Genomic DNA, 17,034 nt, shown 5'->3' on the forward strand with positions numbered 1-17,034 from the left:
ATTGGCCCAGAGTAGCTTTTAATAGCAGTATAAAGGTCAGTGCTGTCTGAAAGCAAAATAGCAGAATGTGTTAATTGTAGAATAAAGGTCACTGCTGTCTGAAAGCAAAACGTGAGAACAAGATACAGACTGCACTAGGAGAAAAAACATAAAATAGAGGAGAATTCATGGTCTGAAGTTGTTAAACTCAAAGTTAAAAGCAAAATACTGTGGATGCTGGAAATCTGAAACAAAAACAAAAATAGCTGGAAAAACTCAGCAGGTCAGACAGCATCTGTGGAGAGGAATACAGTTAACGTTTCGAGTCCGTATGACTGATGAAGAGTCATATGGACTCGAAACCTTAACTGCATTCCTCTTTGCAGATGCTGTCAGACCTGCTGAGTTTTTCCAGCTATTTTTGTTTTTGGTAAACTCAATGTTGAAGCTGGGAGGCTGTAAAGTGCATAATTGGAAAACAAGGTGCTGTTCTTCATGGAGATAAAAACAAAAAAACTGAGGATGCTGGAAATCCAAAACAATAACAGAATTACCTGGAAAAACTCAGCAGGTCTGGTAGCATCGGCGGAGAAGTTGACGTTTCGAGTCAACTAGTTCTGTTGAAGGGTCATGAGGACTCGAAACGTCAACTCTTTTCTTCTCCACCGATGCTGCCAGACCTGCTGAGTTTTTCCAGGTAATTCTGTTTTTGTTTTGCTGTTCTTCATGCTTGTGTTGGACTTGACTGGAACATTGCAGCGGAACAAGTGCAGAAATGTGAGCATGAGAGCAAGATGGTGAATGGAAATGGCAAGCAACCTTCTGGTCAGGGTCATGCCTGCGGACTGAGTGAAGGTGTTCTGTAAAATGGTCACCAAGTCAGCGTTCACCCTCTCCAACTTAGAGAAGACCGTACCTTGAGCAGTAAAAACAACAGACTAAATTGAAAGAATTACAAGTAACACGCTGCTTCACCTGGAAGGAGCGTTTCTTACATCTATGCTCTTAGCTCCCTGCTGCTGAGCCTATGCTCCATGTGTATCTATCTGTGGAGAGGGGTCAGGAGGCCAGGCTGCCGTCACGTGACGGGCCCTCCTCGGCGCCTGCGCACTGCTGCCGAGCCAGTGAAGCGCCCCCCCTCCCCCACCTGCTGCAGGGCCGCGGGCGGCGGCGGCTCGCGATGTGGGGACGGATCATCACTGTCAGAGTCGGGCTGCTGTGAGATCAGGTAAAGGTGGTCAGCTTCATTGTTCTTGGAGGAGGATTTAAAGCAGAGAGAAAAAAATAAATAAATCAGTCGCCGAGTAGATGTGAGTGGTGACGGTTATTCAGGCCTCACTCGCATCACCGGTTTTGACTGGGAAGGAAAGCCCGGGGCCCGCGGGAGGAACGGGCCTTGTAGCTGCGGAGGCAGAGCCAGCAGTGACCCCCTTCCCCCTTGACGGTTTCACTCCGAGCGCTCATTCCGCCCCTCTCCCAACCGACATCCCGCTCCACGGCAGTTCCGCCCTTCTCCCCCCTCCCCCTTCTCTCCCCCCCTCCCTTCTCCAACCGACTTCTTCCCCCCCCCCCACCCCTCTCTCTCCTCCCCCCCACCCCCCTCTCTTCTCCCCCCCCCACCCCCCTCTCTTCTCCCCCCCCCACCCCCCTCTCTTCTCCCCCCCCCACCCCCCTCTCTTCTCCCCCCCCCCCCCCCCCTCTCTTCTCCCCCCCCCCCCACCCCCCTCTCTTCTCCCCCCCCCACCCCCCTCTCTTCTCCCCCCCCCACCCCCCTCTCTTCTCCCCCCCCCACCCCCCTCTCTTCTCCCCCCCCCACCCCCCTCTCTTCTCCCCCCCCCCACCCCCCTCTCTTCTCCCCCCCCCACCCCCCTCTCTTCTCCCCCCCCCACCCCCCTCTCTTCTCCCCCCCCACCCCCCTCTCTTCTCCCCCCCCCACCCCCCTCTCTTCTCCCCCCCCCCACCCCCCTCTCTTCTCCCCCCCCCCACCCCCCTCTCTTCTCCCCCCCCCCACCCCCCTCTCTTCTCCCCCCCCCCACCCCCCTCTCTTCTCCCCCCCCCCACCCCCCTCTCTTCTCCCCCCCCCCACCCCCCTCTCTTCTCCCCCCCCCACCCCCCTCTCTTCTCCCCCCCCACCCCCCTCTCTTCTCCCCCCCCCACCCCCCTCTCTTCTCCCCCCCCCACCCCCTCTCTTCTCCCCCCCCACCCCCCTCTCTTCTCCCCCCCCCACCCCCCTCTCTTCTCCCCCCCCCCACCCCCCTCTCTTCTCCCCCCCCCACCCCCCTCTCTTCCCCCCCAACCCCCTCTCTTCTCCCCCCCCCACCCCCCTCTCTTCTCCCCCCCCACCCCCCTCTCTTCTCCCCCCCCACCCCCTCTCTTCTCCCCCCCCACCCCCCTCTCTTCTCCCCCCCCACCCCCCTCTCTTCTCCCCCCCCACCCCCCTCTCTTCTCCCCCCCCACCCCCCTCTCTTCTCCCCCCCCTCCCCCCTCTCTTCTCTCCCCCCCACCCCCCTCTCTTCTCTCCCCCCACCCCCCTCTCTTCTCTGCCCCCCCACCCCCCTCTCTTCTCTCCCCCCACCCCCCTCTCTTCTCTGCCCCCCCACCCCCCTCTCTTCTGCCCCCCCACCCCCCCCTCTTCTGCCCCCCCACCCCCCTCTCTTCTGCCCCCCCGCCCCCCTCTCTTCTGCCCCCCCGCCCCCCTCTCTTCTGCCCCCCCGCCCCCCTCTCTTCTGCCCCCCCGCCCCCCTCTCTTCTGCCCCCCCCGCCCCCCTCTCTTCTGCCCCCCCGCCCCCCTCTCTTCTGCCCCCCCGCCCCCCTCTCTTCTGCCCCCCCGCCCCCCTCTCTTCTGCCCCCCCGCCCCCCTCTCTTCTGCCCCCCCGCCCCCCTCTCTTCTGCCCCCCCGCCCCCCTCTCTTCTGCCCCCCCGCCCCCCTCTCTTCTGCCCCCCCGCCCCCCTCTCTTCTGCCCCCCCGCCCCCCTCTCTTCTGCCCCCCCGCCCCCCTCTCTTCTGCCCCCCCGCCCCCCTCTCTTCTGCCCCCCCGCCCCCCTCTCTTCTGCCCCCCCGCCCCCCTCTCTTCTGCCCCCCCGCCCCCCTCTCTTCTGCCCCCCCGCCCCCCTCTCTTCTGCCCCCCCGCCCCCCTCTCTTCTGCCCCCCCGCCCCCCTCTCTTCTGCCCCCCCGCCCCCCTCTCTTCTGCCCCCCCGCCCCCCTCTCTTCTGCCCCCCCGCCCCCCTCTCTTCTGCCCCCCCGCCCCCCTCTCTTCTGCCCCCCCGCCCCCCTCTCTTCTGCCCCCCCGCCCCCCTCTCTTCTGCCCCCCCGCCCCCCTCTCTTCTGCCCCCCCGCCCCCCTCTCTTCTGCCCCCCCGCCCCCCTCTCTTCTGCCCCCCCGCCCCCCTCTCTTCTGCCCCCCCGCCCCCCTCTCTTCTGCCCCCCCGCCCCCCTCTCTTCTGCCCCCCCGCCCCCCTCTCTTCTGCCCCCCCGCCCCCCTCTCTTCTGCCCCCCCGCCCCCCTCTCTTCTGCCCCCCCGCCCCCCTCTCTTCTGCCCCCCCGCCCCCCTCTCTTCTGCCCCCCCGCCCCCCTCTCTTCTGCCCCCCCGCCCCCCTCTCTTCTGCCCCCCCGCCCCCCTCTCTTCTGCCCCCCCGCCCCCCTCTCTTCTGCCCCCCCGCCCCCCTCTCTTCTGCCCCCCCGCCCCCCTCTCTTCTGCCCCCCCGCCCCCCTCTCTTCTGCCCCCCCGCCCCCCTCTCTTCTGCCCCCCCGCCCCCCTCTCTTCTGCCCCCCCCGCCCCCCTCTCTTCTGCCCCCCCGCCCCCCTCTCTTCTGCCCCCCCGCCCCCCTCTCTTCTGCCCCCCCGCCCCCCCCTCTTCTGCCCCCCCGCCCCCCCACCCCCCCTCCCTTCTGCCCCCCCACCCCCCTCCCTTCTCCCCCCCCCTTCTCCCTTCTCCCCCCCCCCTTCTCCCTTCTCCCCCCTCCCTTCTCCCCCCCTTCTCCCCCCTCCCTTCTCTCCCCCCCACCCCCCCTCCCTTCTCTCCCCCCCACCCCCCCTCCCTTCTCTCCCCCCCACCCCCCCTCCCTTCTCTCCCCCCCACCCCCCTCCCTTCTCTCCCCCCCACCCCCCTCCCTTCTCTCCCCCCCACCCCCCTCCCTTCTCTCCCCCCCACCCCCCTCCCTTCTCTCCCCCCCACCCCCCTCCCTTCTCTCCCCCCCACCCCCCTCCCTTCTCTCCCCCCCACTCCCAGCCCTCTCTTCTCCCCCCCCACTCCCAGCCCTCTCTTCTCCCCCCCCCACTCCCAGCCCCCTCTCTTCTCTCTCCCCCCTCCCAGCCCCCTCTCTTCTCTCTCCCCCCTCCCAGCCCCCTCTCTTCTCTCTCCCCCCTCCCAGCCCCCTCTCTTCTCTCTCCCCCCTCCCAGCCCCCTCTCTTCTCTCTCCCCCCCCCACCCCCCTCTCTTCTGCCCCCCCGCCCCCCCCTCTTCTGCCCCCCCGCCCCCCCACCCCCCTCCCTTCTGCCCCCCCACCCCCCTCCCTTCTCCCCCCCCCTTCTCCCTTCTCCCCCCCCCTTCTCCCTTCTCCCCCCTCCCTTCTCCCCCCCCTTCTCCCCCCTCCCTTCTCTCCCCCCCACCCCCCCTCCCTTCTCTCCCCCCCACCCCCCCTCCCTTCTCTCCCCCCCACCCCCCTCCCTTCTCTCCCCCCCACCCCCCTCCCTTCTCTCCCCCCCACCCCCCTCCCTTCTCTCCCCCCCACCCCCCTCCCTTCTCTCCCCCCCACCCCCCTCCCTTCTCTCCCCCCCACCCCCCTCCCTTCTCTCCCCCCCACCCCCCTCCCTTCTCTCCCCCCACCCCCCTCCCTTCTCCCCCCCCACCCCCCTCCCTTCTCCCCCCCCACCCCCCTCCCTTCTCCCCCCCCACTCCCAGCCCTCTCTTCTCCCCCCCCACTCCCAGCCCTCTCTTCTCCCCCCCCCCACTCCCAGCCCCCTCTCTTCTCTCTCCCCCCTCCCAGCCCCCTCTCTTCTCTCTCCCCCCTCCCAGCCCCCTCTCTTCTCTCTCCCCCCTCCCAGCCCCCTCTCTTCTCTCTCCCCCCTCCCAGCCCCCTCTCTTCTCTCTCCCCCCTCCCAGCCCCCTCTCTTCTCTCTCCCCCCCCCACCCCCCCTCTCTTCTCTCTCCCCCCCACCCCCTCTCTCCCCCCCCACCCCCCTCTCTTCTCTCTCCCGCCCCCCCACCCCCCTCTCTTCTCTCTCCCGCCCCCCCACCCCCCTCTCTTCTCTCTCCCGCCCCCCCACCCCCCTCTCTTCTCTCTCCCGCCCCCCCACCCCCCTCTCTTCTCTCTCCCGCCCCCCCACACCCCTCTCTTCTCTCTCCCGCCCCCCACCCCCCTCTCTTCTCTCTCCCGCCCCCCACCCCCCTCTCTTCTCTCACCCGCCCCCCACCCCCCTCTCTTCTCTCACCCGCCCCCCACCCCCCTCTCTTCTCTCTCCCGCCCCCCACCCCCCTCTCTTCTCTCTCCCGCCCCCCACCCCCCTCTCTTCTCTCTCCCGCCCCCCCCACCCCCCTCTCTTCTCTCTCCCGCCCCCCACCCCCCTCTCTTCTCTCTCCCGCCCCCCACCCCCCTCTCTTCTCTCTCCCGCCCCCCACCCCCCTCTCTTCTCTCTCCCGCCCCCCACCCCCCTCTCTTCTCTCTCCCGCCCCCCACCCCTCTCTCTTCTCTCTCCCGCCCCCCACCCCCCTCTCTTCTCTCTCCCGCCCCCCACCCCCCTCTCTTCTCTCTCCCGCCCCCCCACCCCCCTCTCTTCTCTCTCCCGCCCCCCACCCCCCTCTCTTCTCTCTCCCGCCCCCCACCCCCCTCTCTTCTCTCTCCCGCCCCCCACCCCCCTCTCTTCTCTCTCTCCGCCCCCCACCCCCCTCTCTTCTCTCTCTTCCCCCCCCCACCCCCTTCTCTTCTCTCTCTTCCCCCCCCACCCCCCTTTCTTCTCTCTCTTCCCCCCCCCCCCCCCACACCCCTCTCTTCTCTCTCTTCCCCTCCACCCCCTTCTCTTCTCTCCCCCATCTTCTCCCACCCACCCCCCCATCTACTCCCATACCCCCTCTTCTCCCATCCCACCCCACCCCATCTTCTCTTTCCCCCCCCCCACCCCATCTTTTCACTTGAAAAAGTGAAAGATTCTTGGTTTTTATTTGGAGAATGTTGGAATTTAAGAATGAGGAAGCGATGCTTCAGTCATGGTCAGGTCCAATCTGAAGTACTGTACAGCTTTCAATTTTGGGGACAATAGTTTCTAAAAGGTATATTGACCTTGAGTGGACATATTGAGAGGTATAAGCAAAGGTTGGTAAATGGAGTTCAGGTACAAATCGGCCATGATCTAATTTAATGGCTGAACAGGCTTGGGAGGCTGAATGATCTCATATTTCTCATCACGTATGCTCTGTCCGAATACAGCTTATATTTTTCTCTATGTCTCTACCTTTGTCAACCTTTTCATTTTGCAATAATGTCCTTCAGTTTTCAAGCCGCCCAGCTTGAAGGAATTCTCTTCCTTCCTTTTCCTCTTTTTCTTTGAAACCTTCCTTCCATGATGTCTTTTGCAAGTCTGTTTCTTCTTAAGATGCCTTCCCCAATCTCTTTCTTTTCCTAACTAGTCAGCAAATGTTCATTCACTCTCCTCAGCACTTGGTCAGTTGTTTTTTCTGTCTATCTGATCCTTTCCATTCTTCAAATATTTCATATTTTTTACATTAAAATCCCTTAAGTGAAATACTGTTTTACTTTAAAATCCCTTAAGTGAAATCCATCCCAAAGTTATTTTTTTGAGGTAAGCTTCTGGCCAAAGATACAGTCATATGACTGCATTTTGTATGTCATTGTGAGGTGTCAGTAAGAGATGACATTGTGGAATCTGCTATGCTGCAGCACTCCATATGCTGTAAGCTGCTACCCATACTTCCTATCCTGTCTTCTGATCTTAACTGGATGGCTGTGCTACATTTCTGCACCCTCAGGTCCACCCTTTCCTCTTATTTCTCATCTACATGGTTCCCTACAGTGACATTATCCAAAACCAAGTCAGTTTACACATGTACCAGGCTCTATTGATCCCTCAACTGTCGCTAAATTGTCATTGCTTACCTGACACCCAAGATTGGATGATCATCTTCCCCAGTTAAATATTAAGACCGAAGCCGTTGTCTTCTGACTCCATCAGAAATTTCACTCCCTCACCACTTACAGCATCCCTCTGTTAACTGTCTGAAGCTGAAGCTGAACCAGACTATTGTCTACCTTGTTGTTATAATTGATCCCGAGATGAGCTTTCAACCATATGTCTGCTCTGTCAGTAAGAACTCTTATTTTCACTTCTGTAACTTCGCCTGCCTCTATACTACCTGAACTCTTCTGCTGAAACTGCCATCCATGCCTTTGTTACCCCCAGACTTGACCATTCCAAATCACCTGGCTAGCTTCCCACATTTGTATATTTGGGGTTATCCAAAACTCTACTACCTGTGCTCTAACTTGCACTAATGATGTTACCCTATCACTCTTTTGCTCACTGACCTACATTGGCCCCCTGTTGAACAAGGCCCCAATTTTAAAATTCTCATCCTTATTTTCAAATCCCTCCATGGCCTGGCCCCTCCTTACCTCTAATCGCCTCATGTCCTACAACCCTGGCTGTGTTCCTCTTATTCTGACCTCTGGGCATCCCTGATTTTAATTACTCCACCATTGGTGACTGGACCTCAGCTACCTAGGTTTTATGCTCTGGAATTGGCTTCCAAGCTTAGTCAATTGCCCCACTATCTCATTGCATGGCTTGGTGTCATGTTTTGTTTTATGTGAAGTGCTTTGGGACATTTTATTAAATTAAAGATGCTGCATAAATGCACGTTTGTTGTTGGGCCCTTGCACCATCAGTGCTGGTCAGTCTAAAAAAAAATTACCAAAGGTAATTTGCCTTCTGCATTTCCAGAGTCAAGATAGATTGAGCTGAGCATGCTGAATGTCAAAGCAGGATTTGCTAAGTGATTAGCCATGTACCTACCTGAATCTAGGACATTAACTGTAGTTGCATTGTGGTGGTTTGAAGGCAAATGTCTGAGTGGTCACTCGTATACCATGAAGTCGGCATGGTCTTGGTTGGATGCCCAGCCTAATAAATCTGATGGTAATCTATGATGATCTGAGTTGCACTCTGCATAGCCACCTACCTACTGCAAAAACTGAACTGCTTGGACTTGAAAAGAAGAAGCTGCAAGCCTGATGTGGACTGTTTACTTTGATGGCTCAATAAACTGGCACACTGATAGAATGTGAAGCAGGGTGGCATTGGCACTGTAGGCCTAACAGGTTTTGTCTACTTTGGTTATGACTGTTTACACTTGTCCTCTTTCCTTACATTGTGGTCATTTGGAAAAGAGGGTAGGTGCACAATTGATGTGCTTTTTTAGCTGTAAACAGCAAATTATCTTAAACTTATATTAATTGGGGAACAGTATGTACTGTATATATTGTTTGATATGCTTCCATGCAGAAAGTATGTCAGCTGTGGCTCAGTAAGTAGCACTGCCTCTGAGTCAGCAGATTGTGGGTTCAACTCCCATTCTAGAGACTTGAGTACAAAATGTGAGCATAGAACCTTGGCTGACACCACAATACAGTGCTGAGGGAATGAACAAGCTGCGGCTTTTTTCTGTAGAAAAGGGAAGACTTGAGTGGTGACCTGATCGACGTCTTTTAAGATTATGAAAAGATTTGATGAGGTAGACACAAAGAAGTTTCCATTCGTGTGGGGGCCAGAGTTTAAGGTAAAAATGCATAAAAATAAGCTAGTCACCAATAAACTCAATAGTAAATTAAGAGGAAATTTCTTTATCCAGTTAGAATGTCGAACTTGCTACCATGAGTATTTGAGGTGACTAACTTGACGCAGTTAAGGGGAGTAGGTAAAGACATCAGGGAAAAAGGAGTAAAGGAAAACAATGGGGGTTAGATGAAGAGAGATGGGAGCGGGCTTGTGGTTTTTTTATTCTTTCATGGGATTTGGGTGTTGCTGGTAAGGCTAGCATTTATTGCCCATCCCTAATTTCTCTTGAACTGAGTAGTTTGCTTGGCCATTTCAGTTGAGTCAACCACATTGCTGTGGGCCTGGAGTCAAATGTAGGCTAGACCAGCAGATTTTCTTCCCTAAAGGGCATTAATGAACCAGATGGATTTTTTATGACAATTGATGATAGTTTCATAGCACTGTTACTGAGGTGAGCTTCGTTAGCATCATTACTGAAGCGAACTTTTTAAAATTTAATTTAATCCAGTTTTTTTTACTTAATTGAATTTATTAAATTTAAAACCCACCAGCTGCAATAGTGGCATGACCCTGGGCCTCTGGATTACTATTCCAATGACATTAACACTACACCACCATCTCGCCTTGTGTGGAGCATGAGACCAGTTGGGCTGAATGGTCTGTTTCTGTGCTGTATTAGGTAACCCTACATTATTTAGTAACTATTTACAAACCAGGAGTAAGAGAAATTGATTAAATGGCAACTGTATTATAGTTCAGACATTGAAAATATAAAGGTTCCTATGAATCCACTTTGAACATGGAAACAGGAGACCATTCAACTCCTCCAGCCTATTCCACCATTCAGTTAAATTGTGGCCAATCTTTATTTTGACTCAATTTATTCTCCGTAGTTCCACATCCCTTATCATTGTCCAACAAAATTCAATTAATCCCGGTTTTTCAGTTGACCTAACCGTGACAGTTTTTTGAGGGAGAGAGTTGAAGATTTTCACTATCCTTTGGAAAGAAATGCTTCCTGACATCATCCCTGAATAGCCTAGCTCTGTTTTTATGGTTATGCCCTCCTCTTATTCTGGACTTCTATACCAGAGGAAATATTTATCTTTTTTACCCTATCAAATCCTTTACTTAAACATCTCAATCTTATCACCCCTAAATGTTTGATACTTGAGGGAATATGAGTCAAATCTATGCAACTTTTATTCCAGAAAATTTCATCACTTTAGCCCTGGTAATATTTCTATCCAGTAGGAATAAGGAATCACCTGCAATGTCTTTCTCCACTACCCTGTACTATTAACCATCCCTGTGGTCCAAGTTGGACTGCAGTGGCTAAAGAAGGCAGCTTGCCACCACCTTCTAAAGGGCCATTAGGGATGGCAGTAAAATGTTGGCCAGCCAGCAATGCTCACATATTATGAAATAATGAAAATATACCCTTAGCCTCCTTTTTCTGCATGCTGCTGCTCAGTGACATCATCCAAAATCACCCTCAGTTTTCACATTTCTGCTGATGATGCCCAGCTGTGCCTCACCTCCACTGATTCAATTATTTAACTGCTTGTTGGACATCCAGAAACTTCCTCCAACTAAATGAGCAGACTGAAGTCATGTCATCGATCCGTGCTTGAGCTTCACTGTCTGTCCGTGGTCTCAATCCCTCTCCTTGGGCACTTGTTTGAGACTGAACCAAACTGTTTGCAATCTTGGTGTCGTATTTGACCCTGAGGTGAGCTTTCAACCACACATTTGCGCCATCTCTGCCCTGCCTCAGGTCATCTGCTGCTGAAACCCTTGTCCATACCTTTTTTACTTCTAGGCTTGATTATTCTAGCACACTCCATGTTCTACCCACTTAAGGCTGCCCAAATTTCTCGAGCAACTAGGGATGGGCAATAAATGCTGGCCCAGCGAGCGAAGCCCACACCCCGTGGATGAATTAAAGAAAAAAATTCTGCTGCCCTTGTCCTAACTTGCTCCAAGTCCTATTCATGCATCAACCTTGTGCTCACTAGCCTACATTGACTTCTGGTTAAGACCACCTTTTAAAATTCTCATGCATGTTTTCAGATGCCTCCGTGGCTTCGCTGCTCCTTATCCCTCTCATCTTTAGCTCTACTACCCTCTAAGGTATCTGTACTCCATTTTTAGCCTCTTGAGCATTCCTGATTTTAATCACTTCACCTTTAGCAGCAGTGCCTTCACATGTCTAGGCTCTGAAATTCCTCCCTTACACCTCTCCAAGTCTTATCATTTTCCTCCTTTCGGATGCTCCTTAAAACATATCTCTTTGACTAAACGTTTTGGTCATCTGCCCTATTATCTCCTTTTGTGACTCAGTCTCTAATTTTGCTTGAGAATGCATCTGGGAATTGCCTTGAGCTGTTACACTACATTAAAAGTTCTATATGAATACAAGCTGTTTTGGTGAAAGCATGCTGCACCCTCTCCCAAGGCCACTCTCGACGCAGTCTAACCAGAGGTCTGTACAATTGTGACATACATTTTTTAAAATTATTCATTCATGGGATGTGGGCATCGCTGGCCTGACCAGCATTTATTGCGCATTCCTTGTTCACAGGGCACTTAGAGTCAACCACATTGCTGTGGGTCTGGAGTCATATGTAGGCCAGACCAGGCAAGGACAGCAAATTTCCTCCCCTAAAGGGCATTAGCAAACCAGATATGTTTTTACAACAATTAACAATGGTTTCATGGTCATCATTAGACTCTTAATTCCAGATTTTTGTTGAATTCAAATTCCATCACCTGCCGTGGTGGGATTCGAACCTGGGTCCCCAGAACATTACCTTGGGTCTCTGGATTACTAGCCCAGTGACAATACCACTACATCATTGCCTCCCCTAACTTTGCAAGTTGAACACAACAAACCAATGACCTGTATAATGATCTAACTTAACTTCCTGAATATTTATCATTAAATATTTACAGATGCCATCCGAAAGGTTCCACCTTCAATATTCTAGTGTCTTTGAGCCAAACTCTAACATTCTATTAGCTGCGAACTCGCCTGTACTTTTCCAGCAATTTCTAGACCATGGAGTTATTTCTCAAAGTGCTGCAACGAAACAACATGCCTTGTTCAACAAATATGATCTGCACATATGTGCTGTACAAAATATCTTGTTCATTTGGACATGAAGCAAATTTCATTCCTTATTGGCAGACCACCACTGACAACTGCCAAGAAAAATGGCTCAGGATGAAACATCAGCAGACAGTGTGCCAAAGACTTGCCTTTGGCAAAGTACACATGAGACATCAATAATTAACCTGTGGCTGGGAAAGATCCTCTTTTGTAGAAGGAGAGAGTTCTGAATTTTCAGCAAAGTTGAAGTTAAAGTAGGTGATCATGTATTCAGTTAGTAAATACACTGAACTGAATCCTGTCATAAAAATGTGAAGTTCCCTGATAGTTTGTTTGATGGGTAAAAGCACTGGTTAATATATAAGTGATAGTTTAACATATAAACCTGCAAGACACTGGCTTGGCTTTTTATGCTGAGTTAACTGATGTCAGCAGAGCAGCAGTTTGGGTGCTAACATTGGCCTTGTAACTACTTTTCTAGGGGATGGAGTTAATGGTCCAGCATTCCCATTCTAATCGTTAATAGTGACATCTGAAAAATTGATGTCAATGTCCACAGAGAACAGGATTGTGCTTGGCTATGATGTTCTTCATGGTCTATTGACTTCCCCTCTAAAGCGCAGTCTCAAACTGACAGGTGAAAAATTGTCTCTTAAACATATTGTAATGTTTTTTGGTTCCATTTATTTTCTCCAGTTTTATCTGCTTAGATGGTTTATTGAGAACTTTAGTTTTAGATATAACAGATATTGTGGAAATGCTTCTTAAAAGATAAACCGTCTCTTTCCTACATTATTGCTGTTGCTTGTAGTACTCCTACCAGGACGTCAGTTGTCATGGCATGTCCTGCTTGTCTGTTATGCTCGCCTGTTTTGCTCCCTGCTCACACATCTGCTGTAGCTCGCCTGCAACTGGTCTGTGGCATCCATCATCCAATTACACCTAGGTCAACCCCCCTCTCTATTACCCTCTACTTTGTCCTGAGGTCTGTAGCTTTTCAGCTAGGGTAATGTTCTGGGGACCTGAGTTTGAATCCCACCATGGCAGATGGTGAAATTTGAATTCAATAAAAACCTGGAATTAAAAGTCAAGTGATGACCACGAAACCATTGCTGATTGTCGTAGAAACCTATCTGGTTCACTAATGTCCTTTAAGGAGGGAAATCTGGTCTGGTCTGGCCTATATGTGATTCCAGACCCACAGCAATGTGGTTGATCCTCTGAACAAGGGTAATTAGGGATGGGCAATAAATACTGGCCTTGGCAAAAACTCCGACATCCCATCAACAAATTAAAAAAAAGCTGTCATCAAATGTCTGAAATAATGACATTTTCTTTTCTGGATGTCTCATTTTCTTGATGTTACAATTTCAAGCAAATCTTCATTTGTCTTCTGGCCTATGTATGGGATTTTTAGCATACATCTTAGTGTTCAATTTCAAAGGCCTGTATTTTCTTCTACAGATCTTTGCTTACTGTCGAGGCTTCTGAGACATACAGAAATGTGAATAGAATGTAGCACCTTAAGAGTTTTTTTTCCTTGTTGCAAGCTTGCGTTCTCTTGTTGACCTTGTTAGTAATGTCATAACATAAGTGTGTGATGGTTGGATGTGATATTTTTCCTGTATGCTTAACTACCACCATGAGCCCTCTAGCTGGATGGTGGGAGCAGTGGACTGACTAGCCCAGTGATGGGCAATCTAGGCTAGTGAGTGGGTCGCATGAGTGGCCCTCCTTCGTCTCAGTGGGCCCATGAATGAGATTAAGTACATTTAATGCACACTGAATATTTCATAACGAGTTATAGAAAATGCTTAATCATTCATATCTAAGTAGAACTATCATCAACTTCAAATGCTAATAGCAAAAGAAATATTTATGCTTGCCTTACGTCATACTCAGTGTGGCCTCTGATTAGATCTGTCCTCCACAAGCTTTCTTAGATGCTTCGTAATTCGGCACTGAGGTTTCCATCCATTGGTCTGTTGCATTTCTTGCGTTTGATGTGTTCCATAGCAAAAGAAAGTCTGCTCACATGTAGCACTTTGATTGGACGCAGAGGGAATGCATGGCTCTCTCAGTCAATGTTGTGTGCAATCAGAATGCACTTTGCTTTAAGTGCGTATCACTTTAGTAATACTGGTAGAAAAAAAGCTACATGGACAGAAACCAGCGGATTCTGGTAACCCTGCATGTGGGTAATGGTCAACAAAATATCTTGTGGGGCACACTTGAAGCCCTGATGGGCCATAGGTTGCCCACCACTGGACTGGTCCAATGCTTCAAATATAATTTCCACTTCATTATTGAGAAACATCAGTGCCGAGCCTTGGGAAGGATATAAAGCATATCCTTTCATATTTGGAAAACCAAATGCTCACTATGCATTTGCCATTTTAAATAAAACTTGAAACCCTCTGCTGCCACTATTATAGGACCTTGCTGTCAGTGCTTAAGATTGGCTCTTGTAAAGATCAGCCAATTGTTGTGAATTCAGTTACAGACTGGAATTTTATTCCATCATTATTTGCTGCCTGCAGGAGGGGGGAATGGCTGAAAGGTTTGGTAATTTCTGTAGTTAGCATCTAGACCAAATGTAAAGCTACTTATTCTGGCACAGAAGGTCACATTGTAAATTAATTGTATGTTATAGAAGTATTTTTTTTTTGGTTTTTAATAATTCTATTCTTTCAATATTAGGTGTTATGGACAGGTAATGAAAGAGAACCATTTCCAGGAGCAACAATGACTGAGTGCTTCCTGCCACCAACGAGCAGTCCTAGTGAACACCGCAGGGCTGAACATGGCAGTAGCCTGGCTCGTACACCAAGCTCCGAAGAGATTAGCCCTACAAAATTCCCAGGACTGTATCGTACTGGTGAGCCTTCACCTCCTCACGAAGGCTTGCATGAGTCTGTTGACATAGTGTCTGATGATGAAAAGGAACATGCAAAGAAAAAAGGCAAATTTAAAAAGAAAGAAAAGAGAAGTAAGTAATGGTTGATGTTTCCTGGAATTGTGACATGTTAATTGGACTGTGTCTGTGGCATCTGTGCAGTAAGAGCACCTCAGGATTGTCACTCTGGTTTGAAGAATGATGGTGACCTTAGGTTGGCGTAGTAGATGGCAGCTCAGCTTAAACTGCCCTTCCTAACTCTGAAATCTAGGTTCAGATTCAGCTCTGAATGATGAGATCAAAGTTTCTGGTGCCTGTAGAGGGCTCTTTGTGAAATGCATTTGGCTAGCCACAACCCAGTTCTTAGAGGGCATGGACCTGCAATACAAAACTCCCTAATTCAGTACGAGTTGGAAATTAATTTGCACTGGTACTGTAGGGAGTGCAAGTTTGTGATTAGGGCTGAGGCATGACGGAGGGAGCTTTATTCTGCATTTGATTGTGCACTACTGGACCTGGGAGTGCTTGATACTGACTGGCTGCCTGAAATGGAAAGCATTTCATTTCTCAGCACTAATATAACTCATCTTGATGAGCACAAAAAATATGGAAATTACAATTTGCATGTAAAACCATTGTTTTATTCCCTATTACTTTTGTATCTCACTGTTTAGTCCTGTATTTCTTCCTTACATTTTGTATTGGAGATTGAGAAGACCAGCTTCCTATTGATGGAAATAGGGTTTACCTGCACTAGTCAGTGTGAGTGAAACTATTCTTTAACTTGTACTATATCTCTGTGAACTGATGCTCACCTTGACGCTCTTGGGTATGGTACAGATAGCCTTCTGGTGTGAAGGAACTCAAGGATCCTGCAGTGCCTTCCTGGCAGAAACAGAATAAATTTGTTAGATGGATGGTGGGAATAAGCGGCATCTGATTTATTGTTCTTTTTCTTGTAGCTGAGGGGTATGCGGCCTTCCAAGAGGACAGCTCAGGTGATGAAGCAGAGAGCCCATCAAAGATGAAAAGGCCAAAGGGTATCCATGTCTTCAAAAAGCCTAGTTTCTCCAAGAAGAAGGAAAAAGACTTCAAGGTCAAAGAGAAGCCAAAGGAGGAAAAGCACAAGGAGGAAAAACATAAAGAGGAAAAACACAAGGAGAAGAAATCCAAAGATATAACAGCAGCAGATGTTGTTAAACAGTGGAAAGAAAAAAAGAAAAAGAAAAAGCCTGCTCCTGACCCAGAAGCAGTTCCAGTCGATACTACTCCTTCTCTCAGGCCTGTCTTTGGTGTTCCCTTGGCTGAAGCTGCTGAGAGGACTATGTTATATGATGGGATCCAGCTACCAGCCGTTTTTCGAGAGTGTATTGACTACATTGAGAATTATGGCATGAAGAGTGAGGGCATTTATAGGGTATCAGGTACAGTTTCAACTTGTTTTTGGAGTGTTCAGTACTTTCTTTTAAAGCGTTTGATTTAGCTGTGAGAAAGCAGAACTATTGGCAATCTCCAAACACTTTTAAAAGAAGAATTGGGCAGTGTTGAAATAATAAAGGTTCATGTTTATTATGCAAGATGAAAGTTTACACCCACAAACAGACAACAGAATATGCCCTCAAATTAACAATTACCCTCAATTTAGGTTTAATAAAAGATATTACAGATGCTAAGTGACCCGCTATATATTTCTAACATTCCTAGCCATTTATTTGAGGCAGAACTGACATTTTTCTGACTTAAGTTGTACTTGTCTTATAGTTCTTTCTGATTGACCTGAATGAAGAATGTCAGAATTTGTTCTTCAAATGAATTGACTGATGTGGTGACCATCTGCTGTCCTAGACAAATTCATGGCGAACTTTGACTTATTTCTATCTAGTATGTGTAAGATTGGTTTAACGCAAGTAATTCATTGCATTTCAATTGAGACCAGACTTATGGGGACACAGGGCATTGTAATGTGTCTCTATTAGGTTTTAAGTTTAGTTCACATTGCCTTTCTTCAGAAATCCCTGATTAGTACCTTGGTTACTCTGCAGTGGGAATAAAAGCTAAAGTTTTTATGGACTTATGGAAAGGGGGGATTATGAGGAGAGAGCAATATCCAAAGTCAAATAAATCATCTTGAGTTTTACTGGTAGATTTTGGCAACCTATAGCATAGTCTTGGGTACAAATCTAGATTTTTGTCTCTGCCTGCATCTGATATTGCTAGTCCTCTAAAGAGTATAATGCTTGATTGGAGACAATTGAATAAG

General features: G+C 50.4%; 1 protein-coding gene across 1 annotated transcript in view; it reads left to right on the forward strand.

Moving 5' to 3' along the window:
• The first annotated feature begins 1,073 nt into the window (after positions 1-1,073).
• ralbp1 (ralA binding protein 1) overlaps positions 1,074-17,034 on the forward strand; it is a 37,842-nt gene continuing 21,881 nt past the window's right edge. Inside the window, exons 1-3 of the mRNA XM_041190307.1 lie at positions 1,074-1,207; positions 14,579-14,867; positions 15,737-16,198. Of these exons, the coding sequence (XP_041046241.1) occupies positions 14,624-14,867; positions 15,737-16,198 (706 nt within the window). The 5' untranslated portion in view covers positions 1,074-1,207; positions 14,579-14,623. The remainder of the gene's footprint in view (positions 1,208-14,578; positions 14,868-15,736; positions 16,199-17,034) is intronic.

The sequence above is a fragment of the Carcharodon carcharias genome, chromosome 6, assembly GCF_017639515.1.
Source record: "Carcharodon carcharias isolate sCarCar2 chromosome 6, sCarCar2.pri, whole genome shotgun sequence".
In the NCBI taxonomy this organism is placed as follows: Eukaryota; Metazoa; Chordata; class Chondrichthyes; order Lamniformes; family Lamnidae; genus Carcharodon; species Carcharodon carcharias.